The 22,608-nt window shown below is 41.2% G+C and overlaps 1 protein-coding gene across 1 annotated transcript in view; it reads left to right on the top strand.

The window, feature by feature from the left end:
* The window catches only part of LOC117531747 (WASP homolog-associated protein with actin, membranes and microtubules), a 56,005-nt gene that overhangs the window by 14,424 nt on the left and 18,973 nt on the right, over positions 1-22,608 (top strand). Inside the window, exons 3-8 of the mRNA XM_034194870.1 lie at positions 993-1,143; positions 1,944-2,113; positions 7,025-7,226; positions 12,078-12,262; positions 15,248-15,334; positions 15,413-15,508. Coding sequence (XP_034050761.1) covers positions 993-1,143; positions 1,944-2,113; positions 7,025-7,226; positions 12,078-12,262; positions 15,248-15,334; positions 15,413-15,508 — 891 coding nt within the window. The remainder of the gene's footprint in view (positions 1-992; positions 1,144-1,943; positions 2,114-7,024; positions 7,227-12,077; positions 12,263-15,247; positions 15,335-15,412; positions 15,509-22,608) is intronic.

Raw genomic sequence — 22,608 nt, 5'->3', positions numbered from 1 at the left:
CTTAAACAGGTAGGAGGAGGTTTTTTAAGCTTCCATGAGTGGAAGCTTAGTGTTTATGAGTGATTAGCGCACTTGGTTTCAGTGAGGAAGGTTCTCGGTTCAAACCCCACCCATGCCCATTTCTCCATGTAATATGGAACCCCTCGCTCACACTGCCTCCAGTGTTACTTTTGCAGGGTACAGATGCGGGACCCGCAGAGAATCCAAGTAATTAAAAAGATACAAACCTCTCTCAGTGGCCACGGAGCTCTGCGGCTGCGGTTACCGAGACCCTGCGACGCTGCGGATTTTTCCGAAGTCTATCCTTGCAGGCTGCTGGATCAAAATAGCGATCGTAGTCTCTGGACCTGTTGCTGGAGTTGGCCACAGCTCCATCCAGCAGACGGGGGGCGGTGTGAGTGGCCCGCTGCGGCGTTTACTGAGCCTGCAGACTCGGTAAGCGCATCGGAAGCAGTGAGAGCAAGGCGTAAACCTTGAGCCAAATAAACATGCAGATCCACCTCGGATCTGCTGTGGCGACCCTGAATGAAAACAAGGGAGCAGCTGAAGGGCTTAAATAAATTATCGTCTGCGTGGTTAACATTAAAACTGACTGTGCATGTTACATCATGTCACCTTTATTTTACTGCGTCAGACCTTGGCTGACAAGGAATATATTTAATAAATGACAAAAGAATAGGGGGGAAAAACAAACAGACAGGTGATTTCGTCTTTATTAGTGAGGAAATCTGGTATTTTATCGAAATGGGTAGCCTGAGAAACATAATATTTGGCCGAATTTGTGCAAACGCCCACACCCACTATGGTGTGTGTGTGTGTGTGTGTGTGTGTGTGTGTGTGTGTGTGTGTGTGTGTGTGTGTGTGTGTGTGTGTGTATCCCATTCAATCAAAATGCGAGGCAGAATTTTTAATTTATCAGACAAACACTAATTTGGGCCTTGTCACTGTCACTAAAGCTGTCTTCTGTTTTGCTGACTGTGGTTCCTGTGCAGAAGTGTTTGCAGTTTGAAGACTTGGGTCCAAAAAGAATTGCTGCCCTAGAGAAGGAGGCGGAGGAGTGGAGGATGAAAGCAGATGAAGCAGTCACCTCAATTCAGGACATCACTGTCACCTACTTTGCACAGACTTCAAAGGCTCTGTCTGGTATTAGTGGATCTATTTATTTGACTTATTGAAATATAATTGATTGAATTTAGTATTCTGTGTAATTATTGAGTATACAGACAGCGCACATGCACACAGGGTGTGCATCTTGATTTGGCACGTTTGGTGCTGGTGTAAAGTTATCAAAGTGTGCCAGTACAAACTGGCACTCGCAGTCGAGTGCACATTTAAAGTGCCTTTATTTAAATTGAAAGCCTTTTTTACTGTTGTTCATTAACTTTGGATACACACACTCATCTTCAACCGCTTAATCCAGTTAAGGGTCGCGGGGGGGCTGGAGCCAATCCCAGCAGTCATGGAGCGCGAGGCGGGGCACACCCAGGACAGGACGCCAGTCTGTCACAGGATCACAAACAGACAAACACATTCACACACACTCGCACACCTATGGACAATTTAAAGATTCCAGTCCACCTAACCTGCATGTCTTCGGATGTGGGAGGAAACCGGAGCACTGGGAGGAAACCTTCACAAACACGGGGAGAACATGCAAACTCCACACAGAAAGGCCACAGGCAGGAATTGAACACATGACCTTCTCGCTGTGAGGCAACATTGCTAACCACTAAGCTACCGTGCTGCCCTAACTTTGGATAATTTTATATAAAACAGGTTAATTTGCATTTATTTCAGAATACATGTTTAAAATCATTTTGTTGATTATTATAGATTACTATAATTGATAGATATAATAGATTACAGTATTGGGTGTTTTGAGTCTTGGTAGGAAATGATTGTCCCTCTTGGTAAATGTGTGTTGTCTATGTGTATGTGTTCAGGTATGTTGAAGCAGATGGAGGAGGATAAGTGTCATTTTGGAGCTGCTGCCTGGGCCTCTGCAGCACCCAGACTGGAGAAACTCCGCTTCCTTTTGGCCAAAGAAACTCTGCAGCATATGAGAGCGACAGAAATGTGCCTGAACCGCAAGAAAGATGGCATCAGACAAAAGGTGAGTGCTTCTCTGAGTTTTCCATTCAGATTTTCCTTTCCTTTCATTGATGTTGATTACACTCAGGTTTGTCCAGCGGCTCGCTTCCAGTAACACGATCATTGCTGCTTTTGTAAGAATGAAGCAAAGACGTGTGAGACGGTGAGTAGCTAGCTGCTCAGTGTTACCATCACTTGATATTCCAGTCTGAATCTTTGGCTGCTACAGGCTTTTGATCTATTTATAATGCTTCACTAGAAACACAGAAGATGCCCCTGATACACCAGCACCTGCATGCATGGATGAGTGTGTGTGTCTGTGTGCATGCACGCTCAGAAGGCACCAGGTGTTTGTGTATCTGATTGGATCAGGCCCAGTATCTAATGTCAGAGTCAGAAAACTTTGTAAACTCCAGACCACATAATGTGCTGCTGTAGGGCAGAATGTTGATGCTTTTATCCATCTGATTGTGTGCTAGGACCAATTTTATTCACTTTATACATGCTTCCCTTAGGCAGTATTATTAGACGGTATTGCTTAAATTTTCATTGTTACGCAGATGATACCCAGCTTTATCTATCCATGAAGCCAGAGGACACACACCAATTAGCTAAACTGCAGGATTGTCTTACAGACATAAAGACATGGATGACCTCTAATTTCCTGCTTTTAAACTCAGATAAAACTGAAGTTATTGTACTTGGCCCCACAAATCTTAGAAACATGGTGTCTAACCAGATCCTTACTCTGGATGGCATTACCCTGACCTCTAGTAATACTGTGAGAAATCTTGGAGTCATTTTTGATCAGGATATGTCATTCAAAGCGCATATTAAACAAATATGTAGGACTGCTTTTTTGCATTTACGCAATATCTCTAAAATCAGAAAGGTCTTGTCTCAGAGTGATGCTGAAAAACTAATTCATGCATTTATTTCCTCTAGGCTGGACTATTGTAATTCATTATTATCAGGTTGTCCTAAAAGTTCCCTAAAAAGCCTTCAGTTAATTCAAAATGCTGCAGCTAGAGTACTGGCGGGGGACTAGAAGGAGAGAGCATATCTCACCCATATTGGCCTCTCTTCATTGGCTTCCTGTTCATTCTAGAATAGAATTTAAAATTCTTCTTCTTACTTATAAGGTTTTGAATAATCAGGTCCCATCTTATCTTAGGGACCTCGTAGTACCATATCACCCCAATAGAGCGCTTCGCTCTCAGACTGCAGGCTTACTTGTAGTTCCTAGGGTTTGTAAGAGTAGAATGGGAGGCAGAGCCTTCAGCTTTCAGGCTCCTCTCCTGTGGAACCAGCTCCCAATTCAGATCAGGGAGACAGACACCCTCTCTACTTTTAAGATTAGGCTTAAAACTTTCCTTTTTGCTAAAGCTTATAGTTAGGGCTGGATCAGGTGACCCTGAACCATCCCTTAGTTATGCTGCTATAGACGTAGGACTGCTGGGGGGTTCCCATGATGCATTGTTTCTTTCTCTTTTTGCTCTGTATGCACCACTCTGCATTTAATCATTAGTGATCGATCTCTGCTCCCCTCCACAGCATGTCTTTTTCCTGGTTCTCTCCCTCAGCCCCAACCAGTCCCAGCAGAAGACTGCCCCTCCCTGAGCCTGGTTCTGCTGGAGGTTTCTTCCTGTTAAAAGGGAGTTTTTCCTTCCCACTGTAGCCAAGTGCTTGCTCACAGGGGGTCGTTTTGACCGTTGGGGTTTTACATAATTATTGTATGGGCTTGCCTTACAATATAAAGCGTCTTGGGGCAACTGTTTGTTGTGATTTGGCGCTATATAAAAAAATTGATTGATTGATTGATTGATTGATTGATTGAAGCCTTTCAAAATAAGGTTTCAGGTTGTTGACGGCACCAACACCCAGGAAATCATCATGAGCCTTTTGTTAGAGGCTGCTGTGTGAATAATGATATGCAATCGATGAGTTTCACCTACACAAACCCGTACACTGGAGACATGGCAGAGTTATATGCACCAGTGTGCCTGCAGGTGTCAGTGAGATGCTTTCACACTGAGGGATTGTGGGTATGTTTCTCATCTCAGATACAATAAGTGTGTATCCATGGTCCAGTTCCCCTAACAGCATTCAAGGACATACTGCACATGTTTTGGATGTGATGACCTACTATTGGACATTTTGTTTCCACAGTCTTGGGGTCACATCCCTAAAGCCGGTGGTACACTACATGACGATACAATATGAATGCATGTTACGCTAGGATCATAGAGAAATGCATGCTGTGTACTATAACGTGTGTGCTGTGACTGGATTACGATTGTGTGTGTTGGCGAGATGAGTCCGCTGCGCATCGGTTCCAGTATGTTCAAAAATCCTGTGACGTGACCAGTGCCATATTTCCTGTATTACATCATAGCCTGACACCTCTTGCATGCGGATACACATTAGATATTACAGAGAGAAGGGCACAAACAGGTAGCTAAACACACGTGGTGAAAGGGAGTAGAGAAATGCAGTGGAGATTCCCATACTGAGCTGAAATGACCTCCCCCCACCCCAAGAAAAAAAACAAACAAAAAACTAGAGTATTGAAGTGTGATGGCACGTATCCATAGCAATGGTTCAACACTCTCTTTGTACAATGGTCATTTTGTGCATTAAAGACCAGTCTGAGCACAGTGTATGGATGTCATCGGATCACTTAATGTTACAAACTGGATTTAAACTAATTGCTTTGTGTGCAGTCTAACTGATAAAAACAAGTGCTTCATATCTGTCTGGGACAAATCAGGGCATCTGACAAACAAGTTTGTCACAAAGGTTTTGATATGACACATGTTGTTTGAACAAACAACGCGATCACATTACCTGATTACCACAATGATGCACCAATATTTCAGCCAATCACTTACTCCCACTGATACATGGTGGCAGGGCAAAGACCACCTACCTGGGCACAGGTCAATTTCAGGAATAAGAACAGCTCAGCCCTAATGTGCGCGCTCTTCTGTAGCAACGTTGCATGTGACATCTGCTTCTGGAAGACCCTAGTGCTGTCTTAGTTGACTCTGTTCTCAGTGTTGGCATCTCTTAATACAGCATCTGCTTTTTTTTTTAAGTCCGTCTTCTGTCAGTTATTGAGTTCATTCACCTCATAAAACTAGCGGGTGGGGTTCAAGCAGACAGAAAAACCCCAACATTTATACATATTTATTGTGTCAGTCATCATATTAAGAACAGAATATTAACTTTTTTTTGTGCCCTGAGCACCTGCAGATGCCACCACGATTCACAAAGCTTCCTACACCAGAGTTACTCACTGGAAGGACGCCAGTTTTATAGCAGAGCGGCTGCTTTTATTACCCAGTCATCTAATCGCTTATTGCTGATCATGAATATACATATAGGACTGTTTATAGCCATAACATTGTGCAGGTACTATGGTAGTATGATAAGAAAAGCTGCAGGTGCTCATAATGTTTTTCAAAAGTAGGGTTTGATTGAAGTTTTGAGGTTACTGCGCTGCTTTTGAACCACTTTTTGCTCCGTCGAAGGTTGTAGAGGAAACACAACTCCTCTTCCAAAACAAAAATCGAGCTTCTCCTTTCAAATAGCTTCATGTTTAAACATTTTTGTATGCGTTAGGACACGTTTGACTTAGTACAGAGCAAGATCAAATTATAAAGGGGACTGTACTGTTGGGAATCTGAGCTTAGTTGAACGCATCATAAATCAAACCTCACAGACTCAGTTATGCAGTCTAATTGAGGTATGTACTAATTAAAACAAATAACATTTTCACCTTCAGTATTCTTCTTAACACTTTCTTATTTGTCAGATCTTCTAAAGCCTTATTCTCAGTACGTAAACCTCACAGTTTTTGGAATCGCTACTTGCAAATAGCCGTTCCGCCTAGTTTAATCAAGGCTCAAGGCACATTTGTTTATTTCAAATTTAGCTGTTACAACAGATGTTGATTTGGGATGAAGTTGTTTTTTAAGCTCTTCCGGGATGACCGAATGTCACGACGAAGCGTCTGTCCATTCATCCGTCTGTCCACAATTGCTCCTTTAGTTCCTGATGGATTTTCATTCCAGGTAGTTTGTGTGCGTTTTCTAAGCACTGTTTCTGCTTTTTTTTTTTTTTTTTTTTTTTTTATGCTGTGTATTGCTATGATTTTTCTAAGTGTGTGCTTATTATTATTATTATTATTATTCAATTCATTGACATAAAACTGATATAAAAAAAACTGGGTAATTGTTGGTGGATTTTCTTTGGTATTACTACTTATCCCTACTGTATTGTACATCATAAATATCTTGTGAAGGTGGGCACACTGCCTATTTGTGCCCATCTTGCATTCTAATTTTAATCTGTAAATGCTGTGATCAATATGTACTGCCTCCTACTCATTGTGCGAAGACCATACTAATTTTAAGAGGTTCCCAGTGCAAGATCTGATTCAACATCTTGACAAGTATGTTTGGATTATGATTTGTCAGTTGTATTGTAAACACAAACATCTGGAGCTAAGCATACAGTCCTAGGGTCTGGAAAAAATTTTTTGAGTCAGCAGTAAAGAAGCATTGTGTTCTCTGTGAACTAAACTGCTTCTTGTTTACTGTGTATCCATATGACCTGCTGTTTCTCCCGTGTATATATTCTGTGCATTTTAGGTTATTCATTTATGCTCACTTGGTTTAAGCAGTTTGAAGAGCCTTATGCATAGCTTTAGTAATGTATGTCCATATATGTAGCCTCAGCCCTAACAAAAAATTAAGATTATTCATGATAAGCTTTCTAAGATTCTACAAGTTAAAGTTTATTGCCTTTTTATATTAACATGTGGAAACCAGTGGCTGAAACAGTCAAAACATGTGGTCTGCTTTGGAACATTTTCAGCCCACAATAAGTTTTTGTGCAGACTGGGTAATCTATTTTTGCTGTGTTTCAGCTGGGTGGTCTGTGTGGAAGAGGCCAGGATGGGAGAACCAATTCTGCGTGTGAAACTGTTCAACAGCAGGACACAGTGGACCAGCTAGAGCTTCAGTTCTATGAAATGCAACTGGAACTCTACGACACAAAGTTTGAGATCCTGAAAAATGAGGAGCAGTTACTAGTGGCTCAGATGGACACCCTACGCAGGCAGATTAAAGGTACAATATCTGTGTTCCAGCTAGCCTGATTTTCAAAGGTGTTGCACCCTGCCCTCACCCCCCAGCACCATGCTCTCCTGCACCCTGCTGAAATTTTGCCCGTTTTGCCCAGTTCCCCCACCATCCCAAACCAAACAGCAACATCAGTGCTTCCATAATTATGGCCGTAACCAGTAGTTAAGCTCTGATTGTATTTGGGCTGCACAATTAACTGCATCAGTCTGTGTGATTTTTTTTTTTTTTTTTTTTTTTTTTTTTTAATCATCAAAGGGTGAGATCTAAATCAATCATCACATCACATCACAAGAGTGGCCTCTTGTAGTCTGCACTGTGTGCATGCCACCATTAAGATGGAGAATTTTTCCCCCTCTTCCATCAAATGTTGTAGACTTTTATATATGTTTAATGAAGAATAATGCAGCTTCCCTGTGTTTTTATTATGACTTTTGAATTTTCTTTCATGAATAACCAGTTTTCTGCCATGACTGTGTGGCATTATCTGTTGTTTGATTCGATAAATTTATTAATCTCCAAGGGTAACTTAATGATGATGTTCTCTGTATTTGTATGGGTATTGCTGTTATCTCATACTCACTATGTACTGTCTCATTTTCAAGGACTAGCCATCACTAATGTATCCAGAATCACTGGCCACAGTTTTATACCCTGTCATAATCAAAGGCTTTGCTGTTGGCATAGGATAGAAACTGAGCTTCATCTAATTGTTTAGGGAATTTTAATTATGAGCTAAAGAAGGATTTTTCTCACTCATTTCACACATCCATAATGGAGCCTTTGGGGAAAGAGTTTTGTGATCAACTTTCCAGTCACATTAATAAGTGATAAAGCACACAGTTGCATTGACGTAAAAAAAAAAAAAAATGAGGCAACAACATTGGGCTATGAAAGCTGCAACAGAGTTGGAAATAGGATTACACTTACTAGGCTCTGTGCCAACTAGGACTTCGTTGCCTTGGTGTTTTTCAGCAGGTCATGTTGTACTCTTAGAATGCTCATCTCTTGTAGGCTGTTGTGAATTCGTTCTGATCAGGAACAAAGGCGAGTGATCCTGATCAGCATTCAGGAATCGGTACATTTCAGAGCACATCTTCAGACGAGATGACTAGAAGCAGAAAAAGAAAAGACTTCCCACACAATTTGCACTTTGCTGAGTGTACTTAAACACTGAAACATTCAGAAAATAACAGTTTCTTTCAGAGATTAAGCTGTTTTTGTGTCTTTTTAATTTAAAACTGAGAGCCTACACAGAAATCTTTTTAATCCAAGCAAAAAAATATATATATTTAAATCCAAGCATAAAAATACAAAAATACAGTATTGAGAACAACGATCAAAGTATACCTTTGAAAAGGGGGGAAAAAAGTAAAAAGATTATGAATCCATCATCTTTCATTGAAAGTTCAAAACCTTTGCTTCCTGGTCAAAACGTTTTGAAAGTGGAAAAGTTCCGTTATCAAGTTGACAGGTCTTGTGAATGTTTTGACTTCAAGTTGAACTGGATGTAATGATGTCAGTCCTCCCCCTAACATGAATATACAGACTAGAAATGGTTCTTGTGATAGAAGTGAAATAGGCTATTCTGGTGACTGAGCTAATGTCTAATCAACATACACAAACAGATGGTGAAAATAATTTTCATTTTCTAATCTGTTTAAAAAAATTTGAAATTAAGCCCAGTTCAACTTGAATGCAAAACGTGTTCATTTGCGACAGATTTTAATGCACAAAACCTTTTTAATTTTACATAACTTTGTGACTAGTAAATTCATTTCACCCACGAGTAAATTTTTTGACTTGAAATGAAAGAGGGTAGATTCTTATTTTTTGTTTTTTTACATTAAGGAGCTTGGTCACTCGGGAGGAGCTCGGAGTCGAGCCGCTGCTCCTCCACGTCGAAAGGAGTCAGTTGAGGTGGCTTGGGCATCTTTTCCAGATGCCCCCTGGACGCCTCGCTGGAGAGGTATTCCGGGCACGTCCCATTGGGACAAGGCCCCGGGGAAGACCCAGGACACGCTGGAGGGACTACATCTCTCGGCTGGCTTGGGAACGCCTCCGGGTTTCCCCGGAGGAGCTGGGGGAGGTGTGTGTGGATCGGGAGGTCTGGGCGGCTTTGCTTGAGCTGCTGCCCCCACGACCCAACTCCAGATAAAGCGGAAGAAAATGGATGGATGGATGGAAAAGTCTTTTATTTAGTTTTTATTTTACTTTTTATTTTTCATATATTTTTTTTGTTTGTCAAAAGCTTTATTCTTTTTACTTGGATTTATTTATTTGTTTTCACTTGCATCAAAAAAAGACACAAAATTCACTCCATGCATGCGCTCTCTCACTCCTGTGAGCACGCACGCTGTCTGTGTAGTGTGATTAACTGTGTTAAACTTGAACCAGTTGCCGTAAAATTTCAGTTTGAGTGGAATAAATGCAGCTCTGAGCTAGGGCTGCTCGATTATGGAAAAAATCAGTATCACGATTATTTAGGTAAATACTGAAATCACGATTATTCAAACGATTATTTTTTTTTAGTTACACAATGCATTTATTCAGCATTTCTCTCACTCTAAAAAAAATAAAAAATTGTTATAGACAATGTGTGCAAAACCTCCAAATTGAAAATGTACTGTACCTTACCTGTATAAAACGTAAAATAAATATTAAAAATATCATATTATATATTATTTTTCTGTTTTCCTCTCCCTTCCCTGTTGTCACTGACTGTTGGTCAGTGTCTTTGGGCATCTCCCGGACTTATGTTACTAGGACATAGTTCGGCTGCATTTTTGTTTCAATTTATGTTCATTAGTTTGTGTTTTTGTCATCATTCCCTTGACCACGTCTCCTTATCTCCTTTTGGAGAAATGTATCCGTTCATTTATTGTTAAAATATAAAATGAAACAGCTTTTTTAAAAATAATAAAATAGTTGCTGTTGAAAGAGCCTTTTATTTAGAAGCAGGTGATGTTATGCTGAAATCTCAGGACCAGATGAAGGTCTCTTCTGCAGCTTTGAACTCTGGTGGTGTTGCTGAAAAGCAGAGATGTTTTCTTTCAACTGGACGTGGTGTTCAGCTCATCAATGGAAGTTTGGTTGTCTGCACAGTAAATGTTCCTGATTAGGACAAGTAAAAATATTTATTTAAATATAAAGAAACACTAAACAGTTTATATATAAAAAAAAAAAGGAAAAAAAAAACGGGGGAAAACGATGGGAAAAAAAAACGCCCAAAAAAATAAGTTATTTAAAGTTAAGCTTTTGTGGTGTCTGAAAAAAGCTGTAGCTTTATTTGGTAAAAATAAAAAAGACTGAACCATTTACAAATTAAAGCGTTCACTCAGATCAGCTCTGCGCAAGAATGATGCCTGAAGGCCAGCTTCTCCGTGTGGATTGGCTCGCTGTCGCGGTTCGATCGATATCCCACCAAGTCGTCAGTCCTCCCTCGGTCGGCGTCACTCCGAAAAGTAGCTGAAAAAAAGTTTCTCCCAGCAGGGTGATGGGAGAATCGTTCTACTGCTGTTTTTTAAAGCTTTTTTTGTGGTTCAGGCGACGCAAATTCAAGAAGGCGATCGCTGAACTTTTTTCAGGTTGTGGAAACATCCAGAGTGTGACGTAGCAATCCCGCCCCCTTGCCGCTTCCGAAGCGACGCATCTGACGTCATGCGTCTTGGGACACATTGACGGATTGGCCTGATGAAATCGTTTCACTCGATTATACGAGTTTGGAGATAGTTTGATACAAATATCAATATCGCGATCGAAATTCGGTTAATTGCACAGCCCTACTCTGAGCACACGCAGCTTGATTTACAAAAAAAAAAAAAAACATTATGGAGAGATTGTAGCTGCTGCTGTAGCTCTGTGCTCCTTCAGCCAGTTCGAGTGTCACACTCCAATACAGACATCGTGCTCAATGCACTTGTGGATCCAGCCACAGAAACAATCTCTCACATTAAAAGAGTTTAGGACAAAGTATCTGTCGTCTCTTCCCTGTGCAGCTGTGATCCCACTGAACTGAACATTACACTTGAAGCCCGCACTCCAAGCAGGGCGCCCTCTGGTGGTGGTGGGCCAGCAGTACCTCCTCTTCAGCCGCCCACATAACAATTTTAATTTGAATAAATTCTTTTGTGATGCTAGTAATATATTGTTGGAGTGGTAATCAGACCTACCTATTCATTCATTCATTTTTTTATACCTGCTTATTCCAAGTTAGGGTCAAGGGGCGCTGGGCCTTTCTCAGTGATCATTGGGTGTGAGGCGGGGTAGACCCAGGTTAGAATGCCAGTCTATTGCAGGGCCACATATAGAGAGACAAACACAAGCAGACATAGTGTTTTGGGATTTTTGGGAAGTTTGGTGATGTGCAAGATGTTTTTGTTTTTTGGTTTAGTGCTATTTGGCCTGAAAAAGATTGAGAAACACTGTCCTGATGGTGGGTAGCACGGATTCTAAGTGGTTAGCACTGTTGCTTCACAGCAGGACGTTCCTGAGATCACTTTCCACCGGATTCTTTCTGTGTAAAGTTTGCACGTCCTCCCCATGTTTGTGTAGGTTCTCCACAGGTGCTCCAGCTTCCTCCCACTTCCAAAGACATGCAGGTTATGTGAATCTTTAAATTGACTGTAGGTTTGAATGGGTTTGTCTGTCTGTATGTGACAGACCGGTGACCTGTCCAGGGTGTATGCAAATTCAGCACTCAGAGAGTGCAGACCTCCATTTTCCATAGCGCTTATGATTATGGGAAATGAATGAATGAACGCTCCTGATGGCAAATATGTGTTGATTAAAACCAGTGTTTGTGTGTTGCGTGGTGACTGGACTGTGTTTGTGTGTTAGAGCTCAAGGAGGAAGTGGTGTACTATGATGTGTGCGAGGATCCAGAGGAGCTGCAAAGTCTGGTCCACACAACTATTCAACAGTCGGACTCTCCCACTCTCTGTCAGCTCAGAAGACGCCTGCAGGCCCTGGAGACCAAGAGAGGCAACATCTGTGCCCGGCGGGCATATCTCCGTAACAAAAAAGTAAGAAAGTCAGTCCTTTTGGACACCAGTATTTAAATATAACGCAATGCTAAAATACCCTCGGCCATATGAGCATCACAAAAGGAAACAGAATGTGACCTTTTGACCTCTTAAAATAGGTCAAGGTTAGCCATCTTTGAACGTGTCCAATGTCTGTGTCCCAAGAATGTTCCCTGTGAATTTGAAGATCCTGACAGTAACAGGACTGGACTTATGCTGAGCACAGACAGACGGATGCAAGGCCTTTGCAATAACTGATGGCTATATTTCGGCCTCGGGGGGAAAAAAAGATGTTTGCCTGCATGAAGTGTTTGTGTCACAACTGGCAAACAAACGTGTGTGTGTTTGTTTTTGTGTTTGACCAGTCAAATGTTTGTACACAGTTTTGCATTCAGTTGATTGAGAAACCGTGTCCACACTTTTACTATGTGTAAAAAAAAGAATAAAAGTCTGTTACAGGGAACAAGGTGCACATCATGGAAATAGAGACTGGAATGGACGTCACGTGACTAGCGGCGTGCCGCATGGCGGCCATTACTAAGGGTGGAGAGAGCGACTTGAGCCAGTTAAACGGAAGCGAAATGAGGGGGGAAAAAGCAGCCAGTGCTTCACCATCAACTGCACCAACTACAAAAACAAATTCTCCAATACTAAAATGAACTGTACAAGAGCCTTAATGTAATTATGTAAAACAAATGTCTATTTTAAAGTCGTTATGTCGCAATTTAATATTGATATACTGAGACTATAACTCAACGCCTAAGTTCTTTTCATTAAGCTGCGTTCACATGCATACAGATAGGGAAACAAAAATGTTTAAGTATATTTATGTCTATATATATACTTGCAGTTGTTTAATATGATATGTACTTTTTGGTCACAGGCGGCATTTAAATGTTAACAGTGTGGTTGGGGGGATAGAGGAGGAACATTTTACCCTGACTGAAGGTCAAAAGTCATAAATTCTGAATGGCTTTATATCTACTTGGAATAAAATGTTAGTAAAACTCATATATATGTTATTAAAACACTAGCAATAATATTACAGTGGAAAAATCAGCAAGGTAAATGAGCACAATGGCAAGGCATACTTCAGATTTATATTTTAATACATAAGGATTGTTTATCCAGGCATGTATGGGTTCATTAGAGCTTTTAATCAGCTTGGATACAACTTACAAGGCTTCATTCATAAAAATCCATCGAGAATTATGATGATAGAAAAAAACATCACAGTAAATGAACAGAATGGCATATTTTCCCCCAAATTTCCACACTTTACATAAAACCTTTTTTTCTACCCAGACATGTATGTGTTCATTAGAAAGAGCAATTAAAGGGCTTTAAAACAAGCCTACTTTTACTAAAATCTGTTAACAAATAGCGACAATAGAGAGAGAACAGCAGCACAGTTTGTCATAATTTCCCCAAATTTCTGCATTTTACATAAGTTTCTTTTTTCACCCACACATGCATAGGTTAATTGGAAAGAGCTTTCAAGTGGCTTTAAAACAAGCCTACATTTATTAAAATCCGTTAAGAAATAGTGACGCTAGTGCAAAAAAAAAGCGGTCAGTTTATTATTGATGATCGACACATCTCCACCCTTAGTAATTGTCAGGACGGGCGGGAGCCCGTCACCAGGAGCGGCTGGACCCGCAATACAGACTCCCAGACTTGATTTGGGTATAAGAGAAAACGTGGTCTTTATTTCTGGCAAAGGTTCGGTACACATTTGGTCAGACAGCGTGGCAGAGGTACAAACAGGATCAGGCTGAGGCGCAGTCAAAAACAAGCTGGGGTCAGAGGCACGAGCAAACACCGACATCTGGGATGAGGCAACAGGCATAGTCGAGGTAACAGAGCAAAGTTCAGTACACGGCAAGACAAAAACAGGACTGTGATGGGCGCTGGAAAGTGTACAAAGACAACAATCTGGCAGTGAGCTGTGAGTTTGTGGAGGCTTAAATAACAGGTGGAGTAAATGAAGTGCATGTATAGACTGATTAGGTAACAAGGTGCATGTGTGGAGGGAAGATTCTAGAAAGGGGGTGTGGCTAGTGGACAAAGTAAGCACTGTGCAAGATAGTGAAGGAAGGGGAACACAGAGTGGAGTGATGTAATAGACAAAGACACATGAGCTGGCGGCAAGAGTGTGAGTGAATGGAAACACAAAGCAGACATAAACAAGATGGAAGACAAAGACATGGGGCAGGTGTAGTGAAGTGAAATAACATAAATAACTGGGCATGAGACGAGAAGACTTGATGGGAGGTGCGGAGTGGAAACAAATGGCAAAAGCAGAACTGAGCTACAATGGGAATCAGGGGCAGAATATAATACAATGACAAACCAGGAATGAACATGAGAACTGAAAGAAAACATCACCAAGACAAAACTAAACTGGAACAGACTAAGAAACCAAGGTGGCTAAACAAATTTACAAATTGAACAGAGACTGTGAAAACAAAACCTGACACTAGAGAACCACCTATAACAGAACAGCAAAAATAGGCAGATGAAAACTAAATGAAGACCCATAAAAACACAAACTGATTGAACAAAACCAGAACGGGACTGAAACATGACTGAAGTATAAAAGTAACAAAGAAAGAAAGTAACAAAGCAAAAATAGAACACACAATGAAAATAAACCACTAATACATCAAAGCCGCAGCAGACGGGAAACCATAAAAAGGGGAAAAATAATCCCTGACAGTAATGGCGCCTTCCTGTCCTGAGCGATGCTAATAGATTGAGGCGCGCACGTCCATTCCAGGTCTATATTTCCATGGTGCACATAAATGAAAACAATGAAATGGGTGAAAAAAAATTTTGTTTGCTTTATTTACTTCTCAGTTTCAGTTTCACTGCAGACACCCAGTAATGCCTAAGTTGTTAACATATCGAGCTGCTGTTTTTATTTTTTCATTTTTTGCATGTATTTCTGAGTGTGCACATATTAATGGTTGTGTGTGTCTTTAGGATCAGTGCATAGAGGCTCAAGAGCAAAAACGACTTACCGCTGAGCAGACTTCCATACTTTTCACCCAGCATCACCAGATTCATTTGGTACGTCGCCACGGCAACAAGACAGCTGACTGAGACAATCCCTGTGACCCTCTATCACCGTCTGCCTGTTTTCTGCAGAAACGTGAGAAGAGGAAAGAGGAAGAGCAGAGGAGGAAGCAGTGGCTGGATCAGGAGCGAGAGAAGACACTGTGCAGATTACGATCCTTCAGAGAGGTCAGCTTCCCTCTGCTCTTCTTTTAATAAGTCCTCACATGTTGTGCATACTTATTGGAATACTTCAATCAAATTGGAATTCTGCTAAATTCCAGTTTAATCTTCCTTCTAATCATTGGCATTTCTGTTCAGAGGTCAGGTCAGGTCTGGGAGCATGCAATGCAATGGCAACCACCCAAGCAAACAATCAGTCCATCCCCACTTCTCAAAAGTAGCATCAATCTTCCGCAGTCAGCTGAATTGTGGGCAACAACAACTTCTTTTCCTTCTCCAGCTACTGAGACACCTACATGCTGGATCGTGCCCACAGAAACGCAAGAATATCACCAGGAATATTCTCACAATAAAACAATATAATTATTATGAATAGACCTTTGAGCAGTACTGGCCAGAAAGACCATACTCTTGAGAAAATGGTGGAAATAGTCTTCATACGTTCTTGAATAAATAGAGGAATTAACCTTCATATCACTCGGCACTTCACTTGTTGGAATTGTGTAGTACAGTCACAACTCCAATCCAAAGGGCAACTAGGCAAACGTAACATTAACTGTAATGATTCAAAAATATGCACACAATTATCTCTGAGCATATTTTTTTATCTGTTCGGTGGTGACAAGAAACGGTTTCCTCTTGAGTTCTACATGTGCCTCGTACAATAATATTAATTAGAAGCCAGTCTGCTGTGTATAAACCTGATCCTGTCAGATCTAAGAGCCTAAGCGTAGTGGGTCCTGGTCTCCCTGGATGGAAGACCAGGGGCTGTGTGTGTTGCTGCAGGCAAAACTGGAGTTATGTCAGGAAAGGCATCTGGCATAAAATGGGTGCCAGTTCCCAAAACAGCAATAACCTTAATTAGCCTGTTCTCTTCTGTTCACTAATGTGGCATTTGTGTTATAAATAAATAGTGCATCGATTAAATTAATTTTCCTTTTTGTCGTGTGAAGCAGTTATACCGTGTTTCAAAATTAAATGCGGCTTTTAGAGTGGTGTAACTTATTTTTTCATGATACATTGAAACAAACAGTAAGAAAAAACAGAATCAGGCATCAGAAAGACAACAACTACAGTATAATTTGTCAGCATTAAGCAACAAGAAAAACAGAAGAAATACTAAGATGATCGCCGGCCACTAGCCCTAAGCTTCACTAATAGACCCAGACTTTAGATAAAGTTGAGGCCGCAGCACGCTCCCTTTACTAAGAAAATTAATTAAAAAGAGTAAAAATCACAGTAACATATTATGCCAGTAGCTAGCCATATGAAAGGGAAAATAATTGTGTCTTAAGTCTGGACATGAAAGTCTCTACAGAATCTGACTATTTTATTGATGCAGGGAGATCATTCCACAGAACAGGGGCACGATAAGAGAAAGGTCTCTGACCTGCAGACTTTTTATTCACCATAGAGACACAAAGTAGTCCTGCACCCTGAGAACGCAGAGCCCGGGCCGGTACGTAGGGTTTAATTAGGTCAGCTAAGTAGGTAGGTGCCAGTCTGTGAACAAATTTATAGGTTAGTAGCAGAACCTAAAAAATCTGATCTCACAGGGGCAGGAAGCCAGTGAAGGTATGCCAAAATGGGTGTGATGTGGTTAAACTTTCTGCTTCCTGGCAAAGGTCTGGCAGCAGCATTTTTGAACCAATTGGAGACCCCTAATAATGGACTGCAATAAACCAGAAAATAGAACATTGCAGCAGTCCAATCTAGAAGAGACAAATGCATGAATCAGGGTCTGAAAGCAGTCCTCATAATATCTGTAATGTGGAGGTCAAAGGACAATGTTGGATGAAAAATTACCCCAAGGTTCCTCACACTTGTCAGTGTGATGTATGACAAATCAAATCAAATCAATTTTATTTATATAGCGCCAAATCACAACAAACAGTTGCCCCAAGGCACCTTATATTGTAAGGCAAGGCCATACAATAATTATGGAAAAACCCCAACGGTCAAAACGACCCCCTGTGAGCAAGCACTTGGCAACAGTGGGAAGGAAAAACTCCCTTTTAACAGGAAGAAACAGGCTCAGGGAGGGACAGTCTTCTGCTGGGACTGGTTGGGGCTGAGGGAGAGAACCAGGAAAAAGACATGCTGTGGAGGGGAGCAGAGATCAATCACTAATGATTAAATGCAGAATGGTGCATACAGAGCAAAAAGAGAAAGAAACACTCAGTGCATCATGGGAACCCCCCAGCAGTCTAAGTCTATAGCAGCATAACTAAGGGATGGTTCAGGGTCACCTGATCCAGCCCTAACTGTAAGCTTTAGCAAAAAGGAACGTTTTAAGCCTAATCTTAAAAGTAGAGAGGGTGTCTGTCTCCCTGATCTGAATTGGGAGCTGGTTCCACAGGAGAGGATCATTTGTAACCTTCACTAATGCTGTTTCTGTACTATGATGAATTCTAAAACCTGACTGAAACTCTTCAAATAGACCATTCCTCTGCAGATGATCAGTTAGCTGTTTTACAACTACCCTTTCCAGAATTTTTGAGAGAAAAGGAAGGTTGGAGATTGGCCTATAATTAGCTAAGATAGCTGGGTCAAGTGATGGCTTTCTAAGTAATGGTTTAATTACTGCCAAAGATAGATTGATCATATTTAAGATCGAAGCATTAATTAATGGTAGGGCTTCCTTGAGCAGCCTGGTAGGAATGGGGTCTAATAGACATGTTGATGGTTTGGAGGAAGTAACTAATGAAAATAACTCAGACAGAACAGTCGGAGAGAAAGAGTCTAACCAAATACCGGCATCACTGAAAGCAGCCAAAGATAACGATACGTCTTTGGGATGGTTATGAGTAATTTTTTCTCTAATAGTTAAAATTTTATTAGCAAAGAAAGTCATGAAGTCATTACTAGTTAAAGTTAAAGGAATACTCGGCTCAATAGAGCTCTGACTCTTTGTCAGCCTGGCTACAGTGCTGAAAAGAAACCTGGGGTTGTTCTTATTTTCTTCAGTTAGTGATGAGTAGTAAGATGTTCTAGCTTTACGGAGGGCTTTTTTATAGAGCAACAGACTCTTTTTCCAGGCTAAGTGAAGATCTTCTAAATTAGTGAGACGCCATTTCCTCTCCAACTTACGGGTTATCTGCTTTAAGCTGCAAGTTTGAGAGTTATACCACGGAGTCAGGCACTTCTGATTTAAAGCTCTCTTTTTCAGAGGAGCTACAGCATCCAAAGTTGTCTTCAATGAGGATGTAAAACTATTGACGAGATACTCTATCTCACTTACAGAGTTTAGGTAGCTACTCTGCACTGTGTTGGTATATGGCATTAGAGAACATAAAGAGGGAATCATATCCTTAAACCTAGTTACAGCGCTTTCTGAAAGACTTCTAGTGTAATGAAACTTATTCCCCACTGCTGGGTAGTCCATCAGAGTAAATGTAAATGTTATTAAGAAATGATCAGACAGAAGGGAGTTTTCAGGGAATACTGTTAAGTCTTCAATTTCCATACCATAAGTCAGAACAAGATCTAAGATATGATTAAAGTGGGGGGTGGACTCATTTACATTTTGAGCAAAGCCAATTGAGTCTAATAATAGATTAAATGCAGTGTTGAGGCTGTCATTCTCAGCATCTGTGTGGATGTTAAAATCGCCCACTATAATTATCTGCGCTAAGCACTAAGTCAGACAAAAGGTCTGAAAATTCACAGAGAAACTCACAGTAACGACCAGGTGGATGATAGATAATAACAAATAAAACTGGTTTTTGGGACTTCCAATTTGGATGGACAAGACTAAGAGTCAAGCTTTCAAATGAATTAAAGCTCTGTCTGGGTTTTTGATTAATTAATAAGATGGAATGGAAGATTGCTGCTAATCCTCCTCCTCGGCCCGTGCTACGAGCGTTCTGGCAGTTAGTGTGACTCGGGGGTGTTGACTCATTTAAACTAACATATTCATCCTGCTGTAACCAGGTTTCTGTAAGGCAGAATAAATCAATATGTTGATCAATTATTATATCATTTACTAACAGGGACTTAGAAGAGAGAGACCTAATGTTTAATAGACCACATTTAACTGTTTTAGTCTGTGGTGCAGTTGAAGGTGCTATATTATTTTTTTCTTTTTGAATTTTTATGCTTAAATAGATTTTTGCTGGTTGTTGGTGGTCTGGGAGCAGGCACCGTCCGATTGGGGAGGGGCCCAGAGAAAACTACAGAGTCCGACATTGTTTTTGCAAAGTTACACACCGATTCAATGTTAATTTTAGTGACCTCCGATTGGCGTAACCGGGTGTCATTACTGCCGACGTGAATTACATTCTTACCAAATTTACGCTTAGCCTTAGCCAGCAGTTTCAAATTTCCTTCAATGTCACCTGCTCTGGCCCCCGGAAGACATTTGACTATGGTTGCTGGTGTCGCTAACTTCACATTTCTCAAAACAGAGTCGCCAATAACCAGAGTATGATCCTCGGCGGGTGTGTCGCCGAGTGGGTGAAAAACGGTTAGAAATGTGAACGGGTTGGCGGTGTACACGGGGCTTCTGTTTAGTGCTACGCTTCCTCCTCACCGTCACCCAGTCGGCCTGCTTTCCCGGCTGCTCGGGATCTGCTGGAAGGGAACTAACGGCGGCTAAGCTACCTTGGTCCGCACCGACTACAGGGGCCTGGCTAGCTGTAGAATTTTCCACGGTGCGGATCCGAGTCTCCAATTCGCCAAGCCTGGCCTCCAAAGCTACGAATAAGCTACATTTATTATAAGTACCATTACTGCTAAAGGAGGCTGAGGAATAACTAAACATTTCACACCCAAAGCAGAAAAGTGCAGGAGAGACAGGAGAAGCCGCCATGCTAAACCGGCTAAGAGCTAGTAGCTGCGCTAAGCTAGCGGATGCCTAAAAACACACAAAGTGAATAATGTGTAAATAATTTAGAGGTGATTCAGCAGAGGGAGTGCTTTAGTTAAGGCACGTGAAGATTACACTGTGAAACAAATTGTTATCTAGTTAACTAGATCAGTCTAACTGCGCAGATTAAACAGCTAACAGATACAGCAAAACACCGCTGTGCTCCGGAACAGGAAGTGATACAATACCGCAGTGAGAGCCAACCACCAGTAGAGGCAAGCAAGCCTGACACACGAGCTTTGGCTAAGCGTTAGCTGGTCAAATTGATGCTGATGTCTCACTGGACCAAGAACCATCATTTCAGTGTTATCAGAGTTTAAAAGCACGAAATTGCTAGACATCCAGCTGTTAACTAATGCAAGGCAATCTTCTAAGGATTTTATGTGGATGAGATTACCAGCAGTTATCGGCATGTATAACTGAGTATCATCAGCATAACAATGAAAGGTAATCCCAAAACACTGCAGTATGTGCCCAGGGGGTGCTATATAAAGGGAGAAAAGCAGGGGGCCTGAAACAGACCCCCGTGGAAACCCAAATTTCATGTCACGATGGTTAGAGGTAGTGTTACTGTAGAAAACACAGTGAGAACGACTGATCAGGTATGATGTCAACCATGCAAGGGTGCTCCCAGTAATCCCAAAATTATTCTCCAGCCTATCGAGTAGAATATGATGCACGGTATCAAACGCAGCACTGAGACAGCACCAGAACCGTAGTGGTGTCCGAATCCATTGCAAGCAGACGATCATTCACCACTTTAGTGAGAGCTGTCTCTGTGGAATGATATTTTCTAAAAGCAGACTGCAGTGGCTCAAAAAGATTATTTTCAGCAAGCAAAATGATAGATTTGATATCGGCCTATAGTTTTTCAATCCACTAGAGTCAAGATTAGATTTCTTAAGTAATGGTTTAATCACTGATGGTTTAATCACTGCAGATTTGAAACATTTAGGAACAGATCCAGAAGTGAAAGAGAGATTAATAATTTCCAGCACAGTTGGCCGAAGAGTGGGCCATGAACATAATACGCACTGTGAAAACTACAGAAAACAGAAAAATTAAAAATATCTCTGTACTTTCACTAATAGTTCACACACAAATGTTCCAAATATGAATCATACATTAATGAAATATGCTCTGAAAGAATTATAAGGAAAATGAAACAATACATTACCTGCTTCCTTTGAATAAAATAAAATGCATTTTTAACCTGTCATGTACAGCTTCACTTATCAACAAATGACCAATGACAAAACAGATTAACCCTATTATGATACATTGTCAGAGATAAATACCGTATTTTCCGGACTATAAGTCGCACCGGAGTATAAGTCGCACCAGCCACTTTATCCATTATAAAGAAAAATAAACCATAAATAAGTCGCACCGGAGTATAAGTCGCACCAGCCACTTTATCATTATAAAGAAAAATAAACCATAAATAAGTTGCACTGGACTATAAGTCCCATGGACATACAGGTATGTTAACTTAACATGAAAAGTTCAGATGATAATATTGTGACGGCTACCGTTTTCAGATGCATATTTCACCAGTCGTAACTTACAATCTGCAGAGTATGATTTTCTTTTTGGTGGCATTTTTTCAGGCCTTCTCCGTTGTCTTGTTAAGTTATCAGTAACGTTGAAATTTTTATTTTTCTATGGTAGTCAGAAGTCGCAGGAACAGTCACACAAGCCTTGAGTGCCCTCTCGTGAGCTGCATTTACCTACAGATATGTTTGTATTTTGCGGACCACATTGCGAGCCGAACCATGCAGCACCTACCTGCGCAGCTCATGACCACCCAGCGTTGTCGATCCAGCTCCTTCCAAGTGCAGACGCTAATCCTCCGCCGTCGCTCAGTGCTCCCATGCAGCTCTCAGCGTCAACTCTGCTCACACTGATATCCAAGGGTTGAAGCTGTTTTGTTAGCCGTCCCGGAATAAACACCATGTTCGTCTGCTTCAAACGCTATTCACAATCTTCGACGCCAGCTCCTTCCAAGTGCACACACTAATCCTCCGCCGTCGCTCACCCGGTGCTCCCACGCAGCTCTCAGCGTCAACTTAAACACTCTGTTCACACTGATATCCAAGGGTTGAAACTGTTTTGTTCGCCATGCCGGAATAACAGCAAGCACCGTATTCGTCAGCTTCACACGCTGTGGGTGAGGTGAGGAATACGCGTCCAACGTTCTGTTCTCTGATTGGTTATCGCGACCAGCGTGACTTATAGG

This window comes from Thalassophryne amazonica, chromosome 2, assembly GCF_902500255.1.
Source record: "Thalassophryne amazonica chromosome 2, fThaAma1.1, whole genome shotgun sequence".
Taxonomy (NCBI): Eukaryota; Metazoa; Chordata; class Actinopteri; order Batrachoidiformes; family Batrachoididae; genus Thalassophryne; species Thalassophryne amazonica.
This window is presented reverse-complemented; position numbering and strand designations above follow the sequence as displayed.